This window comes from Eleutherodactylus coqui, chromosome 5, assembly GCF_035609145.1.
Source record: "Eleutherodactylus coqui strain aEleCoq1 chromosome 5, aEleCoq1.hap1, whole genome shotgun sequence".
Taxonomy (NCBI): Eukaryota; Metazoa; Chordata; class Amphibia; order Anura; family Eleutherodactylidae; genus Eleutherodactylus; species Eleutherodactylus coqui.
The window spans coordinates 121414137-121432989 of NC_089841.1; the positions used below are offsets into that span (position 1 = coordinate 121414137).

General features: G+C 42.2%; 1 protein-coding gene across 3 annotated transcripts in view; it reads left to right on the forward strand.

Annotated features, from left to right (window-relative positions):
• COMMD10 (COMM domain containing 10) overlaps nucleotides 1-18853 on the forward strand; it is a 315537-nt gene that overhangs the window by 125328 nt on the left and 171356 nt on the right. Inside the window, exon 6 of one of the 3 annotated variants that reach the window (XM_066603093.1) lies at nucleotides 1910-2112. The exons of the other annotated variants lie outside the window; for them this stretch is intronic. Within the exon in view, the coding sequence (XP_066459190.1) occupies nucleotides 1910-1945 (36 nt within the window). The 3' untranslated portion in view covers nucleotides 1946-2112. Of the gene's footprint in view, nucleotides 1-1909; nucleotides 2113-18853 lie in introns of those variants that run through there. 3 annotated transcript variants of the gene reach the window in all.

Genomic DNA, 18853 nt, shown 5'->3' on the forward strand with positions numbered 1-18853 from the left:
GTTATAAATCATCCTTATTTCACTGCCCGCATGGACAGATTTGCTATTCAGAGTCAAGTTTGGACAAGTCATGGTAATGGGCCAACAGTCTGGCTACCTTACGTAATTATTGCTGTTGATACTAACTTTGGGGCATGTAGAAGGCATTTAACCTTAGATTTATGAAGCTGTTTTGCAATGTGTGCTTGAGTAACATTTGCAGTTTACTAATCCCATGCTGACGGCACACCATAATCTGCTAACAAAGTATTCTTGTGTCTCAGCTAAATGTACATTGTAAACATATTTAACAGTCAATACACCATTTTAGTGTCAGGAGACTATTGGCTATAAAGAAAAGCTATAAAACATTACAGGTCAACAACATTTTATAGTTCTGCTTGACGTTTTATATTTTCACTAATTAATCATAGTGGACAGGTTTTCTGACTTGGAGAAGAAAGTTTTCCGCATCAGCACCCACATCAACAATATCTTCTATTAGAAGTGGAAGATATTCTGGAACAGGTAGTTAATGAATTGCCGTCTCCAAGAATTAACGGGGGTATATTATAAAAACCTTGTAGGAAAACGGGCTCTGTTTTACTTTAGCCCTACATGGCCACTTAAAATCATGGAAAATGGCTACGAAATCCGTTAAGTAGTCATTCCCTATGCGTTCAAGGTTGCATGCAACTTTTTTTTTACATTTACATTTAAATTGACACAATAATTTACTACAAATTTTGCAAAAGTGCTTCCGGTTATTTTATATAGATTTTACTAAATCTTGTCCACATGCTGCAGAAAACAATCTGTGGAATCCTCCAAATATAGGTAGTTTCTACATTTATGACTCCTTCTATACGTCAACAGATGGGTCTGGGACTGCGCTGTAGGAGCAACACGTGTGTGTATAAAATGGTGAAAACTTAACTTATGGCAATCAAGCTGTGCAGGACCCCCAATCGGGGGATTTAAATGCCTTTGTCAAAGTTAACAGTGTATTTATAGAGTTAATAGAAACCTGCCTTTTATGGAGCAGGAATGGCTCCCATTCCCCCTCCGTACAAACCCTGCACCCAGATGACGTTAATGTATGTCCTTCTGGTTGGGGGGGCTAAGGTTCCTTTTTATTCATTTATTTCTCCGACTGATTAGGAATAGCTTTGCAGAGGTCAACATTCAGGCAAATGAGCGTTCAAGAAGCACATGCCTGCTTATACATTAGGCAAACCTTGAGGCGCCCATGCACCTACACAGAAATCAATGTCAATTACAAGCTGGAGTTGCATTCTGATATAATTTACGTCAGTTCTTGGCTTAATTTATCCATAATTCTGTCAGGCCAAGGGCAAACACATGCCCTAATGACAAGCCTTACCCACTTATTAGAAGTGCTGCTGGAAGTGGTTTAAATATACAGTTTTTGTGCAAGCTATATTTGCACAAAAATTTGCAATTAATTCGCCCCACTTTTCACTTGATCAATCTTCTCTGTGTACGAAGTATTGCTGACAATGTACATTCACCAGACAATTCCCCATAGCTAATGGAATATCCTAGCATTGCTATCCCCTCATTTCTGATTTTGGAAGGAGGAAGTGTTGTCTATAATATACCGTAAACCTTCACTCTTCTAAAATGCATCCACTTGCACCCCTTCACAAGTAAGTGACTGGTCCCAGCAATAGTGTATTTACATATTGAGTGTATTGGCATTACAGTATGTGTATGATAAATCACGCAGCACTGCTGCATTATGGTGTCCATTTATTTCAGCTGGATATGCAGTTTAAACAATAAATAATACCCAGCAAGCATTAAAGTAATTTGATTTGGTTGCCAAAGGACATGTGTCTTATATTAAAGTCATGAGTAGCATCATAAAACACTTCCTGATTAAATTCATTGTATTTTAATATTTCAGATACAATGCGGCAGTTCAATAGCTTGTGTCCTTTAAGTCTCCTGCAGCTTCCAGTGATGGCAGTACATAAAATGAATTCATGTACTTCTTCAAGAACTTAGTCTCATACAAAGAGGATTGTTCTCTATCTCAGGTGACGACGCATTGCAAAACCAGTTTTCAACAACAATAACAAAGTCTGTTTGTTTCACAAGAATTATCAGTACATACAGTGGGGCTCGGAAATCTTTAGACCTTTTCACTTTTTTTTTACATTTTGATATGTTGTGGCCTTGCGCAAATGAAAAAAAATATCAAGTTTCCCCCATCATTCTGCACTAAATACCCCTCGTAATGAGAAAGTGAAAACGGAATATTAGAAATCTTTGCAATTAAAAAAAGAAAAGAATAACATTTTGCATTGCAATAATTATTCAGGCCCTTTGGGTATGATACTTGAAATGGAACTCTGGAGGCCTCCCATTTCCCTTGATCACCTTTGAGATGTTTCTACACGTCAATTGGAGTCCACCTGCAAATTCAGTTGATTGGAAATAATTCCTAAATAGAAGAAGTGTGGAACAACCAGGAATCTTCCAGTTATATTGTAGCTTGTCTCCATCACAAGTATGGGTGAGGACTTAGCTGCTGATTGGCTGGCTGGTGCAAGGTCCTAGCAGAGTGGAATGAGTTTGGCTTGGATGAGGGGGGGGGGTTAGGGTTAGTTTCAGTGTTACGCTTACAGTATTAGATGTACATCCATGTGAAAGCGGGGCTGCAGTAACATGGAAGCATTTACAGCTAATAATGTAAGCCTAACAGTGAAACTAACCCTAACCCTCCATCCCAGCCAGAACGCATTCCATGCTGCTAGGAGCTTGCCGCCCGTGTCACTCATCTTCCCTGCAGCCTCTAACCCCCCTGCGGATAAGCTGCTAGGAGGGCCATGAGTATTGATTTTTTTTTTTTTTTTTTTTACCTCATTGCTTAAACTCGCCTAGCCGCTGGCGTCTGTGTCGCTCGCACTGCTGCAGGCTGCAGTTCTCAGCGCTAACAGGATTAACTCCTGACATTACTTCTCCTGGTAATGAGCACCAGCCAATCAGAGACGGTGTTTGATGAACCAATCACAGCGCTTACCAGAGGCGGGGTATTCAAAGCACCGTTACCAGGAGAATAGAATCCTGTCAGTGCTGAGGACTGCAGCAGCGCGGGGACCAGCGCGAGAGACACAGACGACGGCAGCTAAGTATGTATAAGACACCCCCAAAAATAAGACACTGTGCTTTATTTTCGGGGAAATGCAGTAGCAGTGTATTGCTGCGTGGTAGTGCGCACCATTTGCAGCAAATGTCAGTCGTGACCCTGATATGTGTACATAATTAGCAAGGCAGGATATTGTTTCTCTTCGACTGGCTTTGTCTAATCTATTACACTCATTCACACTATATTGGGACTCTGATCTTGTTAATTCATTGCTACTAGAATATATTTTACTACATATCAATAAAGGTTACTTTTTAAGGGGACCCCACTGTGGGTTTCACCTTATGGCAAAGGCTGTGGTGGGATTGGTTACAATTTAATCCTAGTCGGCCCTTGAGCCCCCCAAATTTTTGTTTGCTATTACTAGAGATGGCATGGGAGGAATGAGCGGGCACAGTTAATTACCAGAACTGCCCTATTAATTACTATGTCTGGTGGGTGGGTGGTTGGGGCTCAATTAATTACAATGAATGCCTGGAGGGGATAAGTGGGCTCACGTAATTACTATCGACTGCAGGGTAGGTGGATTGAGTCAGCTCAATTAAATACTATGAATGCTGAGGGGAATGAGCAGTCTACGTTAAATACTGTCAGCGACTGGGGAGAGGGGCACTCAATTACTATGTATAGGGAGGGGGTAGATGAGCAGGTTCAATTGATCACTATGGATAGCTCAATTAATTATAGACAGCAAGGGGTAATGAGCGGGTACAGTAACTTGTTGTGGACTGCACAATTAATACAGCGAGGGGAATGATTGGCTCTATTCAATATAATGGATTGGTGCTGTTGAGCAGGGCTAGTTTGTTCCTGTGAACAGTGGGGGGCAGGAATGAGTGGGCTCAATTCATTACTTTGGGGGACGAGTGGGCTGAATTCAGTATATACTGCAGGGGCTGAGGGGGCTGAATTCAGTATATACTGCAGGGGCTGAGGGGGCTGAATTCAGTATATACTGCAGGGGCTGAGGGGGCTGAATTCAGTATATACTGCAGGGGCTGAGGGGGCTGAATTCAGTATATACTGCAGGGGCTGAGGGGGCTGAATTCAGTATATACTGCAGGGGCTGAGGGGGCTGAATTCAGTATATACTGCAGGGGTTGAGGGGGCTCAATTCATTACTGTGAACGATGGTGAGAAGAGTGAGCAGGCTGAATACATTATTATGGATGATTGGGGGGTTGTTCACGAGTTCGCCATGATTACTATGGAGCTCTACATGTAATTCTACTGCCGCAGGGGGGCTCTGGATGTGATTTATATTGTGTGATTTAGCCGTGTGTACGTGTACATGTATATATGTATGTACATACAGATAGATAAATATATATGTGTATGTATGTAATAAAACTTTCAATCGTTACATTTTATTTGGCTCCTAAATATTTCAGGCGAGGAGCCAGCGGCACCCAGGTAATGTTTTAGTCTGGAGCTTAGCATTTCCAGGTGTGGAAGGCTCACGAAGGCCAGTGCATGGCTAGTAAGTGTTGGTCCAGATATAATGCAGCCTGGGATTTTCATGTAGGATGTGGAGATTTCCTGCGGCCAGGACAAGCAGTAGTGAAGATGCTGCATGCAATTAGACTAGTACTGGCCTGAAAGTACTGCAGCTTTGCCCATCTAATAATGAATAAGAGAAGAATGATAAGTCGGAGACTGGTGTTCCCATATGAATTATAACAAATGACCAAGTTACATTTTATCGGAAGCACCAGGTATCATGACTGTTATAAGATAAAGGTAGATTCAGTTGCCACTGTTACAGTGCATGGCAAAATAACTTTATTTCAGTACCCAATAGTATCCTTAATTACCTGAAGTGAATTCTAAGTACGGCTTCATATATAACAGTTCTATCCAGAATGGTGATTGTTGCCTGAGCAGACTGATAACGTTATGCAGTATCCTCCTGTCCAGGGTGCCTGTTGGATACATGGAGAAATCCAGTGGAATAACTTTTGCCACCGGACACAAAACATAGTTTTGTTGTTAGTGCAAAAACACCAGAGGAAAACTATGCCGGAGGGTGAAAAAATGAAGAGGCGGACATGTGCCGATGCCCTAAAGTTCAGGCAATCCCGGAGATCTGCAGCATGCTATGTGTAGTGACGGTATATGGAATGTATTGTATGTCACCTGCTTGTGTGTCTTGTTAATTTTATTTTGCTTTCGACTTGGCACCTGACAGTAGCCACAGCAGTTTGGCAAGGCTAGACAGACGGCCACAGATATTCTCTTACACAATACCGTGGGACTCTTCTGCATACAGCCTTACCTGTTGAGAATAGACTTTTGGAGGCATGAATTATGTGTAGATCGGAAGCCCAGCATAGTTAATTTCAAAAGGCCCAACAAAGACAACTGATGTTACGTTTAAACATAAGTGCAGCTTATTGTATTATATTTGTAGGCCAAAGTACAGTCCTTGGTCATAAGCTGCCTTCTATGAATAGTGGTGGTATGTGTTTGTCAGATGAGTTGTAGTTACTTCTCTTCCTAAGCCCTCGTTCACACAGCGCAGTGACAGCATGGGATCCATATTGGAATCTGCGTGGTTTCTGCATCGTTGCTCATATTGCACTGAAGGTTCTGATGGTAAAATCCACCTTCTGATGACAAGGAATCTTATGAATGCTCAGTTTGATGCTGAATCAGGCTACTTGCACAAGGATATTTTTCCGGATGATTTTCAGATTGAAATAGGACCCATTCATTTGATTGTAAGAGTAAAACAAAACTGTAACATGTACTATTGTTGTCCGATTTTCGGCTGGGATAGCATGTCCGTTTGCGGTTTTCAGCACATTGGACAGCACACTGATTGGATGTCTGTTTGCTGTCTGATGCGACTTGCACTCAAGGATCTTGTGATGGCCAACAGCTTACACATTCACTTGTGGTGCTCTGTATTATACATATGACCATCTGCCAAAACAAAACTTCTTTTCCCTGTGCATAGAACTAGCCGGTGATTTAACCCCTTAGTGACCACGCCTGTTTGCGCCTTAGTGACGGATCCAAGTTTTGGAAACCTTACATGTGTCAATTTAACATAGAATAACTCCGTAAATGTTTTGCATCCAAGTGATTCTGAGATTGTTTTTTCGCCACTTATTGTACTTCATTTAGGTGGTGAAAATAGATCGATAGAATTTGTGCATATTTATTAAAAACTGCAACATTGGGAAAACTTTGAAAAAATTGCACATATTTGAGACATTGCAATTGAAAATGTGGAAAAATGACAAACCTACTTTACAAATCTTTCATAAGATATATATTTCCAAAGTAGATGAATAGAGCAGCACAGCCGAGTAATTACGAAATTATTGCATGAATGGTGATGCTCCTTTGATTACTCCAAAAGACCTAAAACACACAACGTTTCAACCCCAGAGAGGGGTCTTTGTCAAGCTAAAGCCACAAGACACCAAGCCAACAATAAATATACAATTCACATAGTATACACCAATCACCAATAGACAATTTAAAAAGTTGACTACCGCAACAGGTGCACCCACTTGCTTACCACCGGGCAGCAGCTGCAGTTTTTTTTAACTTTTACGTCATTACCATTATCCATTAGATAACGACGATCATGTAACTAGCAACCGCATAGTGCTTCACCCCGTGGCATCTCCAGGCTCTTGGCTACTTTTGGTAGCCAGGAACAGGGAGATCTTAAATTTACTGGACAATTGACTTTTGCGCATGCGTCCCCCATTTTGCTGACGAGCACATGTGCCAAAGCTGGGAAAGGTTCGCGGATTAAGATCCAATCAGGGGACAGATCTGGGGACCTTAGGTATGTATTTTTATCTCCCCTCACAGATACAATCCATAGGGAGAGTTGAAACTTTAACTTTTTTTTTTACACTTCTTAATTTTACATAATTACTTTTATCCAATGGCTAACGGTGATCACGTGACCGGGAACCTCATACAGCGGACCCGGTGACATCTCCCAATACACAGCTATCTCTGACAGCCAGGTGCAGGGAGATTTTAAATTTGCCTGGCTATCTGGCCTTCTGCGCATGCACGCCACACCGACGCATGCACAGATGCCCGCGGCAGGTCCAGATCGTCGCGGGACATCGCGGAGGACGGGGGTAAGTATTTTCAGCTTCCCTCTTGTATCTGATCCACGAGGGGAGCTAGAAATCTAACTTTTTAAACTTTTCATTTACATTCATGCGATCGCAGCGGCCCCCCATGACTCCTCCAGGTTGTCGGATACCTCCTGTCACATCCACAGCCTGCAGAGCTTTAAACCCCAGAGAAAGCATTTTTTTTTACAGCCCAGGGGATTAAAGCCAAGCAAAGCAGGACGTAAAATGTTGATAGGGTGGTCACTAAGGGGTTAAGTGTGGTGCATGGAAAGGAATCCAAAGGTTTTTTAGCTTTCCCCCAGAAACAATTCTGTGAGTGCAGAGTACTGATATGCCTCCTAGGGCTCATGTCCACAACCGCGTTTTCACCACATATTACAGACATATAATACGTGGTGAGTGGAGTTAATGAAAATCAGTGGGCTTTCATTGATCTATGCACGTGTGCATGTAGACAGTGTGTCAGTACACATGAGAAATAGTTCGCAGCATGCTCTATTTCTTTGTGTACCATGCAGCATGAGCCCTATACATTTGTATAAGCGGCGTGCAAAATGGTGACCATATGCAATACATTACGTATGGCTGCCGTTTGCATACACATACCCATTCTGTTTCAGAGCCGGGAATTTAAGAAAAAAAACTGTCGCATTGCAAATGCCCGTGTGATACCCACACACAGCCGAACGCGGTCTTTGCTGGCAGAGCCGTTGTTTATGAAATCTGTAAAGTGCTGCCCTGCTATGTTTGTGGCCATGAACCCTCATGTGAACAGATGTAACAAACTTTAACCCAACGCTGGTAACTTATCGCAACAAGTTATCTTAAAGGGGTTGTCCCGCGCCGAAACGGGTTTTTTTTTTTTTTTCAAACCCCCCCCCCGTTCGGCGCGAGACAACCCCGATGCAGGGGTTAAAAAAAGAACACCGGAGAGTGCTTACCTGAATCCCCGCGCTCCGGTGACTTCTTGCTTACCTGCTGAAGATGGCCGCCGGGATCTTCACCCTCGGTGGACCGCAGGGCTTCTGTGCGGTCCATTGCCGATTCCAGCCTCCTGATTGGCTGGAATCGGCACGTGACGGGGCGGAGCTACACGGAGCCCCATTGAGGAAAGAAGAAGACCCGGACTGCGCAAGCGCGGCTAATTTGGCCATTAGACGGCGAAAATTAGTCGGCTCCATGGAAACGAGGACGCTAGCAACGGACCAGGTAAGTGAAAAACTTCTTATAACTTCTGTATGGCTCATAATTAATGCACAATGTACATTACAAAGTGCATTAATATGGCCATACAGAAGTGTATAGACCCACTTGCTGCCGCGGGACAACCCCTTTAATTATTTGCACAGGGTTAATATTTCTGCCTAATTTTCAAACTGAAGAATTGGACCGAAATCAGACAGAAATGGCACGCAGAGTAAAAAAAAAATCATAGCTTGTCCTATTCTTGTCAGATTCTCAGACGAAATTAGTTTATGTAATCTGGGGGGGTCCTGTATGTCGGCCAGCACATGGATGGGATGTCTGTGTACTGCTCCATGCAAATATCAGGCCTCACACTACAAAAGCTGTTGTAAACCAGTTGAAAAGGCAAGAATAAGTTCTGTGCCACAGTTTAATGGGTTAAGTGCCAAGATAAACTTTGCTACATTTGAACATTATGTTTTTTCTAACTATTGATTGATGCTTCCTTTGCAGACGTGCTATAGCTGAACTGTGTCTTTGGCAATCCAGCTGCATTGCTACGGTACTTGAGAGACCTGCAAGCACTGGTGTAACTATAGGGGATGCGGTTGCTCCTGGGCCCAGGAGCCTTAGGGGGCCCATAGTTGGGGACCCTGTTACAGGTTTTGTATTGGGGCCCAGGAGCTTCAAGTTGTGCCTCTGCGTTAAGGCATTAAGAAAAGTTGGTGGGGGGGCCAAGATAAACTTTTGCACCTGGGCCCGTGAGCCTTTAGCTACGCCCCTCCCTGCAAGGCTAAATTGACACTCAAGTAGCCATGTACATTACATGCATTTTTTATCTATAGATATGTATAGCTCTAACGTATGTTTAAATATTGCAGTGAAATGAAACCTCTATTGCACTGCAAATTAGCTTGTTTTCATTTGCTTGTTTGAAGATTGGTGTGGAAAATGAGTTCAGCCTTTCATGTTCGGAGCCCGCATTCAGGTAATCATAAAGAGCCTATAAATTAGCAAGAGACTGCATCTAGGTCTCCCAAAGGCAAGTTCTTATCAGATACCTTCATAAGTTATTAATGAGGCTTCAATCTCCCTTCTACCTTTACCATGTTTAATTAGGTTTCTTGGTCCCTAAGGCCTTTAATTTTCAACCGGAACTCTCCAACCTTCACATGTTCCCGTAATTATAAAACGAAGCAGATACTTTCCTTTTAATTAAAAACATTGTTTAGTTCCTGCCTGTTTCTCCCAAGTTTTCACTGCTGTGCAGTTTACCAGAGCCTGCAGGGGTTAACTGTCAGTCTTGTAGACTAGGGCTACGTAGTGAGGTAGGCCGCGACACATCGCACAGCCAGAGATCTTACCTGTATTTCACGGAATGCAAGTCAATGTGGTCACATTATGACTCGTAAGTTACTACGACCCGACCGTCGCAAGCCATATGGCAGATGACTAGGAGAGGCGCATACATTTCTGAAACATTTGCCATGTGAAATTATATAGTGTTCTTCCTTAATCAGCACCACCCCTGTCCATATGGTAGGCTGTATGAGGTATTGCACCTCTGTTGTATTCCCTTCAGTGGAGTTGAGTTACCATACTGGTGCGCCACTATTTCTGGAAACAGACATGTTGTTTTTCTAATACTCTGTAGTTCTTTTAGGATTGATTTCAGTTAAAGTATTATAATAAGTTCTTCTGCAGGTGCTGCATGGAGGAGGGTCCTGTGACCCACATGTAATGATGGTATGGATGGTGTTGCTCTACTTCTTTAAGGACGCAAACCTTTTTTTTTTTCTCTTTCTTTTCCGTCCGACATTTAAAAAATCATAACTTTTATTTATCGCTCAACGTAGCTGTCTGAGGATTTGTTTTTTGGCAGACAAGTTGTATTTATGGTTTAGTGATATGTCTGCTGTGTGTATCTGTGCAGTAGTAAGAAACATGCATTTTATAAGTAGCTGCCAGACACATAACTAGTCCTACATATTCATGAGCTGCAGCTTAGCCCAACGCATCTCCCCCTCCAGCCAATGATTGACAGCTGCCTCTCTATGCACAGTAATAAGCAGACAGCAGTCAATCCTTGGGTGGAGGGCAGGGTGGGTATAGCTAGTCTACAGCTCATGAATATCCAGGACTACTAGCGGTAGTCCTCTATGCATGGGATTCGGCTAATAAAAAGTGATGATGATTATCGGTCACTCCATGGATCAATGTTCTCCATGCATTCCTATCTTTCACAGCTTCTTTCAATTCCGTGATTGACATGTTCGTGGTGCCCTTGATTGTATCTCGCCATGTTGTTCTTTGTCATCCTGATCTTCTCTCCCCACTGACCTTGCCAAGCATCAGTACTGTTTCCAGTGAGTTAGCGTGCATCACGTGGCCAAAAAAAGAGAGCCGCTGTTTGATGATTTTGCCCTCTAGTGATATTTTCGGTGTGCCGTGATCTAACACAACCTTGTTCGTCGTCATGGCAGTCCAAGGTATCCGTAGGATTCTCCTCCAGCACTGTAGTTCAAACACATCAATTTTCCTTCCGTCTGTTTTCCTGAGCATCCAACTATTTCAACCATACGTCGTTATGGGAAAGACGATTGTATTGACCAGTCTGGTTTTTGTTGCAATGCTAATATCCTTGCTTTTCCCGATCTTTTCCATTTCTTGCATTGCATTCCTACCTAGTGTAATCCATCTCTTGATCTCGGGCCCAGATTGCCCATTGCAATCGATTTTTGGATCCAAGGAAGATGAAATTTTGGACCGTCTCGACTTCTTCGTTGTTAATTTTTATGTTCACTGTACTGTTGCCTACCGCGGTCATGATTTTTGTTTTCTTGCTGTGGAGGTACAGTCCCATGCGTTTGCTTACCTTTTGCACTCGTTGGATAAGGTATTCCAGGTCTCTCTCACTTTCCGCACGCAGGGTGGCGTCATCTGCATATCGAATGTTGTTGACATTTCTGCCACAGATTTTGACTCTGATTTCTAATTTGTCCAAATTGCATCACCTCATGATCGTTTCTGCATACAGATTGAGAAGGACTGGTGATAGAATGCAGCCTCGCCGTACGCCTTTCTCAATTCCGAACCAATCCATGTTTCCATAAGCTGTCCTGACTGTTGCTTCTTGGTTGTTGTAAAGCGACCTTATAAGCTGTTCAATATGTTCTGGGATACCCATTTGCTTCAGACACTTCCAAAACTTGTCATGTTCGACACAGTCAAATGCCTTGCTGTAGTCGATGAAACACATGTACACGTCCTTTTGATACTCCCGGATCTTCTCCACGATCCAGCGCAGGTTCACGATTTAGTCTCTGGTGCCACGTCCTTTGCGGAAGTCAGCTCGAACGTCCAGCAGTTCCCGTTCAACAATTGTCCAGTCTTTTGGGCATGATTTGGAGCTCCGGATCTTTTGACATAGGTTGGTTAGGATCTTGACTGACACTGCTGTGAGCAGTTTGGCTGGTATGTGGTCAATGCCCAGGCAATTTCCTTAAACTACAACACAGATGCACACAGCAGACATATCCGTGTGATGGGCACTACTTTATGCTGCCCTCAGCGAGGGGTGCAAAAAGATAGTGACATGGTCTCTTTAAGGATTTGAAGGAGTGAGAGATTCTCACACTATAATAAGCTATGTATAAGTTCCATTCACAACACTCCAGAATTAGCTCTCCTCTCTATTTTACAGTTACCAATGGCCTTCTTTGCCATTCCCTGCTGGTCATGAGAGTATTAATTCAAGGTTTTGGAAGTCTGTCTTGGTTCTAACAAGGTCCCAATGGGTGAATTCCCTCCATGTTGTTATGAGGGTGGAAGACATAACTGTCTCAGGACACAATACTTTTGATTTACTCACTGGAGTTTGGTCACCTTGAATGTGTGTTAGAGATTCCCCTCTATTGCCTGTTGAGTTGCAACATGTAATTTGAGCGAAGCATCCTTTTTAGGTTCATTCTTTTCAATGAGGTTTTATGTTCCTTTTTCAATAAGTCCTAGGCCATCTTCTGTCCCTCTCCCCATTTTGTCCTCCCTCTATCCCCCCGTTTTGTTCTTTTTTCTCTTTTTGTTCTCTTTTGTGTTTTTACCTTTCGTTATTTTTTTCCCTTCTCTTTGGTTACATTTCACGTTTATATTATAGAATGGTAGGTGGGGATTGATGCTCAGGGTCTGATAAATAATGGCTTTTATACAATTCTTAGTGTTTTTCTGCACTACCTTATGGATTCTGATATGATATGTGATTTTGAGTTATCATGTTTTTATGTAAAGTGCCATCTATATCCTCTTGATGATAAAATACTTTAGAACCATAAAGTACCGGTATTATAAGTCCTCAGTTCCTGTAGCAGATGGCAGGTAGCGCTCCCATGGAACACGGAGTGGCAAAAAGTGTCACAGAGTTTTGCAATCAGATAACTTTGTATGCTGTATTAAATGAAATAGCCAAAGTCACAATTAGTCTGATCTAATGTGTTGTCCTTTACCCATATTTTTATTTAAAAAAACGGAATCTGCAACTTGTAGCAGTTGTATTTTTGAGTTCTGTGGATCCTAATAGAGCATAAATAAACATCACCGTGGTATCCAGTGACATTTCCAGTAATAGGAATTCTTACAATTGGTTGCATTACATTTTTAGATGTTGTGATGGAAAAGTAGAACATCTAAAATCTCCTCTTGTTTGCAGTCTTCACAAGGGCATCTAGTAGCAGAGGTGATAAATAGAGGTCACTGGCAGCTTTCCTGCTTGTCTCTGCCATAAACCCTTTCACTGCCAGGAACATTTCGCACCTTTGGAAGCTGGGACAGGATTCACGCTCTTGATTTGTACAGATAAAACCTACATTGAACAACTATATTCTATTGAAACCTCATATCCAAATATTTTCTGAAAGTGGACACCCAACATGTAGGAATGCCACTTAGCACTTTATACACATAGGCACCTTCATGCAATTTTGCATTAAAGTTTAATTTTTTATAATTGCTTAAACATTTATATTTGTGGCTAAATGTGTCCCCCAAGCAGAAAGCTATGTGCACCACTACTCCCATAATCAAAATTCGAGATGTATGGCGTTCATGCACTCTAATTAGGTCTATGTCTACGTGCACATATCTTCATAAAAATCATCAATACTGGAGAGAACTTAAATTTTGTTATAACTAGAGATGAGCGAGCATACTCGATAAGGCAAACTACTCAAGCGAGTAGTGCCTTATTCGAGTACCTGCCCGCTCGTCTCTAAAGATTCGGCTGCCGGCGTGGGGGAGAGGTGAGTTGCGGCGGTGAGCAGGGGGGAGTGGGGGGGAGAGGGAAAGAGAGATCTCCCCTCCATTCCTCCCCGCTCCCCCCCGCCGGCGGCTGAATCTTTAGAGACGAGCGGGCAGGTACTCTAATAAGGCACTACTCGCTCTAGTTATAAGGCATCTTGAAAAGTTAAGTGCACTGCTAAACTCTGTACCTTTCCTGAAAGGGGATAACTTGCTTATTGTTGACAGTCACGTCCGCTTTTGCATGTCTTTGTGACTAATAAGAATTATTTAAAAAAGGCATTAAAACATACATTTGCAACTAAAACTCACATGTAAGCAGATGTTTACACACAGAAACGATGTAACAATAATTAAGGAATGTGAAGTTCATGTTTCATAGTCATCTACATCAACAAGAGCTTGTGCTTTCCAAAATGCTGGAACAGAGGCCATGCAATATTTGGATGTCCTTCAGAAATGTGATAGAAAAATGTCTACCGCACTCTGCTAAGAACTACATGAGCAGTACTTTGCTACCAAAATCTCAATCTTTTTGAGAGCACCCAGCATGCCACAGATAAAAATGCAGCGTAATAGTTTCTACACACAACCACCTTTATGCAACTTTACATAAATGATTCTGAACACAAATTGCTTGAAAAATCAAATTTGCAGTAAAAATCTGAATACAAACAGATCCTGTATAAGAAAACTGTGAGATGTGAAGAGGTCATTAAAGGGGTTGTCCCGCGCCGAAAGGTTTTTTTTTTTTTTTTTCAATAGCCCCCCCGTTCGGCGCGAGACAAACCCGATGCAGGGGTTAAAAAAGAAAAACGGATAGTGCTTACCTGAATCCCCGCGCTCCGGTGACTTCTTACTTACCTTGCGAAGATGGCCGCCGGGATCTTCACCCTCGGTGGACCGCAGGTCTTCTGTGCGGTCCATTGCCGATTCCAGCCTCCTGATTGGCTGGAATCGGCACGTGACGGGGCGGAGCTACGAGGAGCCGCTCTCCGGCACGAGCGGCCCCATTCAGAAAAGAAGAAGACCGGACTGCGCAAGCGCGTCTAATCTGGCGATTAGACGCTGAAAATTAGACGGCACCATGGAGACGAGGACGCTAGCAACGGAGCAGGTAAGTGAATAACTTCTGTATGGCTCATATTTAATGCACGATGTACATTACAAAGTGCATTAATATGGCCATACAGAAGTGTATACCCCCACTTTGTTTCGCGGGACAACCCCTTTAAGCCTGAGGAATGGTCCATGGAAGACCCAAAAGCTTACTGTAACATCATGTATTTTTGTTAGCCATTAAAAGGTATATCTACAGGGTTAATTGGTTTCTCTTGCTGGGAACCATCACACTGCGTTCATACATATAACATGTGTCTATGTTTACAAGTGCATGTGTTATAAAAAAAAAAAAAGTGAACCCTGCAGGAGCGTGCTGAGCAATTTTTATATGCTAATATTTGGAGATTATATAGGTATATCATCTTCCATCCCCTATACAAACTAATCAATAATTGTAAATCTCTAAGCCTAATCTAATATGTAATGAACACCACTTTTAGGCCGGGTGCATGCTTACTGTGTTCCTGAGTTGTACCTGAGGCTTGGCCATAACTCGCATTGGGCATCATAGGGCATCTGTCTGTGTGCTGTCTGGTACATGGACTGCCCATATATTGACCCTATACAAACTAATCAATAATTGTAAATCTCTAAGCCTAATCTAATATGTAATGAACACCACTTTTAGGCCGGGTGCATGCTTACTGTGTTCCTGAGTTGTACCTGAGGCTTGGCCATAACTCGCATTGGGCATCATAGGGCATCTGTCTGTGTGCTGTCTGGTACATGGACTGCCCATATATTGACATGCATTTGCATTCCCTATTCATCGTCTATGTCACGGACAAGACTCCTGTATTAAGGATGCAATACCCAAACCACGCGCTGTTCATTAGAACTCACTTTATACAACATAAGCTATAGAATCACATTTTCGGCCTTGTATTTAAATTTCTGTTACTGAACATACACTTCTGCATGTTTCCGGTTCCTGTTTCGCATCGCCATCGGGAACTGTAAGGTGCAGGCTCCTGGCCGCTGCCCCTCCTTATCCTCTCTGTAAACTGACCATACTTTGGAAGACACACGTGAAAATGTTAATTCCGCTATAATTTGTGCAGTGTGGCTCTCTTTGGTTTTGAGACATTTCATACGCCTGGATTGTAATGATCAGATAATTTATAGACTGATCCAAGGTCAGAGTCTGTGGACACTCTCCCTTCCCCTTATCTCTACCAGTAATTCCGCAGTATGTCGCTCTCCATCTCTCCTCATTAAAAGACGTCTTGCCTCCAGTTTTGATATAGCGGTTGATAAATAGCATAATTCATTCTTTCAGAAGCAGACATTAAATTGAGATCGATGGTGCCTAGTCATCCAATTATTTGTTTCTTACATTTTTTTTCTACTGTTTCACTATTTAAATTATTTTTTTATAGTCTGATGGTAATTGGATTTATTAAATGCTACTTGTGATAGGCATAACTTAATTGTAGCCTTTGTTACAGATTCCTACCAGCTCACATAGTGGCTTATTAAATTTAATCGTTGACTTTGATTTGTAACTCATTCTGTGCCATAACAGTAATTCTCTAAATATGCTGCAGTGTGCGCCACACATACTGTATTTCCATGTGGTAGTAAACCCACCAATGTATTTTATGCTTTTATACACTGTATTTCCTTAATGTGGCCGCAGGGCTGTAGCGTTCCAGTTTGCAGAGAACCGCACATGGTTTTACCATAGAGCGCTCTAGATTTGTCATGCAGTTTTCGGTCTCATGACTTGTACTGTTTACAGGCTATATTCAGTCTGATGACTGGATGCCACAATCTCACAGCTGAAGTCTATGATTGGCAGCCTGAAGTCTATGATTGCAGCAGCCTGTAACGTTCTGTTCATAGGTTGACTCTGCAGCTTGGGTTGTTCTTGTTAGCTGTTTAGTCGTTCATCACCCTCAGCAACCCTAAAGGCGCCTTCCATGTTTTTCAGTTTTGCACTGCTTCTTTTAGTTGTGGGTAGCTTAAAATATATATATATAATTTTTTTTTAACTTAGAAAAACCCTTTAAATAGATTATTTTTCAATGTGTAGCTCTTCAAAAGTTACGTGTTTGCCTTTTATATGTAAAAAATGTTCCGGTGAAGAGTTATGGAATTTACCTTTTAGTATGGCGCCACCTGGTATTCAATGTTTATAGCAATGTGTATGTCCACCTGAGCTGGGAGCTGGTGAGCACACATTCTCAGTCACTCTGCTCACAGACGAGTCTGCATAAAGATCCTCTGTTCACTTCAGATCAGCAATTAGAAATAGCTTTCTGGCGGCTTGTCAGGAGAAACCAGAACCTCTGCAGTAGGGTGGCAGTATAGCTGAGAAGACTCTTTATGCAGGTTACTGTAGGTAAAAAGGCACTAGATTGTTGGCTGCCAGAGGGGGAAGGAGACTGTTTTTTGTCAAGAAATGGCACCCTGCAGCACAGAATAGCAGCAACACAAAAGATACCATGTAGAGGCAAAAAAATTATTATGAAAAAGTTCTTACATGTGACACACTATATATTTTAAAATAACTATTTACAGCCTTCCGGGACTTCTGGCATGAAAATGATTAATGAGATAACCCCTCTAAATGAAGTTTATTACCAAAAAATGTATATATTAAACTAAACGTAACCTAACCTAACCAGGGGAATATAAAGACAAATGCAAGGATACAGATTTTCCCCCTGCACAGCTATTTTGCAGCCTCAAAATTTCTGATTTCCTGGGGTGCTCAATTTATGTACAGTCACATAATTGTATAGGTCTTCTGTAAAATGATGATCAAAGGTGGACATTTACCGCAAATGAGTTTTCTCATCTTAGACACTTCCATTGTCTTGAGTAGAGAGAATCATGCACATGCATGAAAACCTTTCCCTCTTCTCAAAATGTAGGAGATCTCAAAGGTGGGTCCTCAATCTAAAAGCAGGGGGGTCTCAAAGGTGCGTCCCCCATCTAAAAGCAGGGGGGTCTCAAAGGTGCGTCCCCCATCTAAAAGCAGGGGGGTCTCAAAGGTGCGTCCCCCATCTGAGAGACTTTTTAATATGTCTTGCACAAATATCATAAGTGTAAGATGGGAAATCCCATTTTAACTTAAGAGGACCCATCACTGAATAAAATCCGCGGGGCTGCCTGTATGGCTCTGCAGCTGCAGCCCCGCTAACTGTATCCAGTGACTTACTTTCTATAGGTGATGTTGGATTGTCAATCAAGTCTGAAGTCACCCACTTGACACATTGACAGCACAGGGAGATGGACCTAAGAAGCCTGTCCAGAAGAAAAGTGAGTATGAAAAAAAAGTTAGCTTTAGAACCATGCAGTCTGCCCTACTGACTTTATTCAATGACAGGTCCTCTTTAAATTTGTAGCCCATTCCTTGAAGCCTGGAATATACAGAAAAATGGTGAGCATCAATGAGATGATATTGAGCCATCCCTTATGTTAGTGTCATTGTTTGCCCAGTACTGCTCTTAATAGAATATCATATTAGACTTTAGTGGCCGATTGACTCTACATTAATGGGGAATTTATTGCACAGTCACAAACTGTGCTACATTATGTTGGCGACGTCCATTGTAGTAGTTCTTCATAAAGCAGCTTGTATGTCTTTGTCTGCTCTGGCTCCACAGTGGATGTGCTTGTTTTCCCTAATATTGAGGCAGCAGAATGGTCTTAATTAATGTGCAATGCTGCAGTGCTTTATAGGAAGTCTGCTGACTCCTGACACTGGGGAATCGCACTGCTAAGTGGACTTGTTAGTTGACAACTGGCACATACATTGTCATCATTATTCTGCACATACTCGCAGGCTCATTTATAAGCCTTGTTGGAAGAGGACACATTACCTCTGTGTGACAAGTTATACCACAGGCTGCCCAAGGCCCCATCAAACACGAAGAAAAGAAAGATTTCCAATCATGTGTGAAACCAGACCAGCAATATGCCGTATGTCTTATGTGGAGTTTATCTCTTTGTTGTAAAAATACATTTAGCATTTTGGTAACTA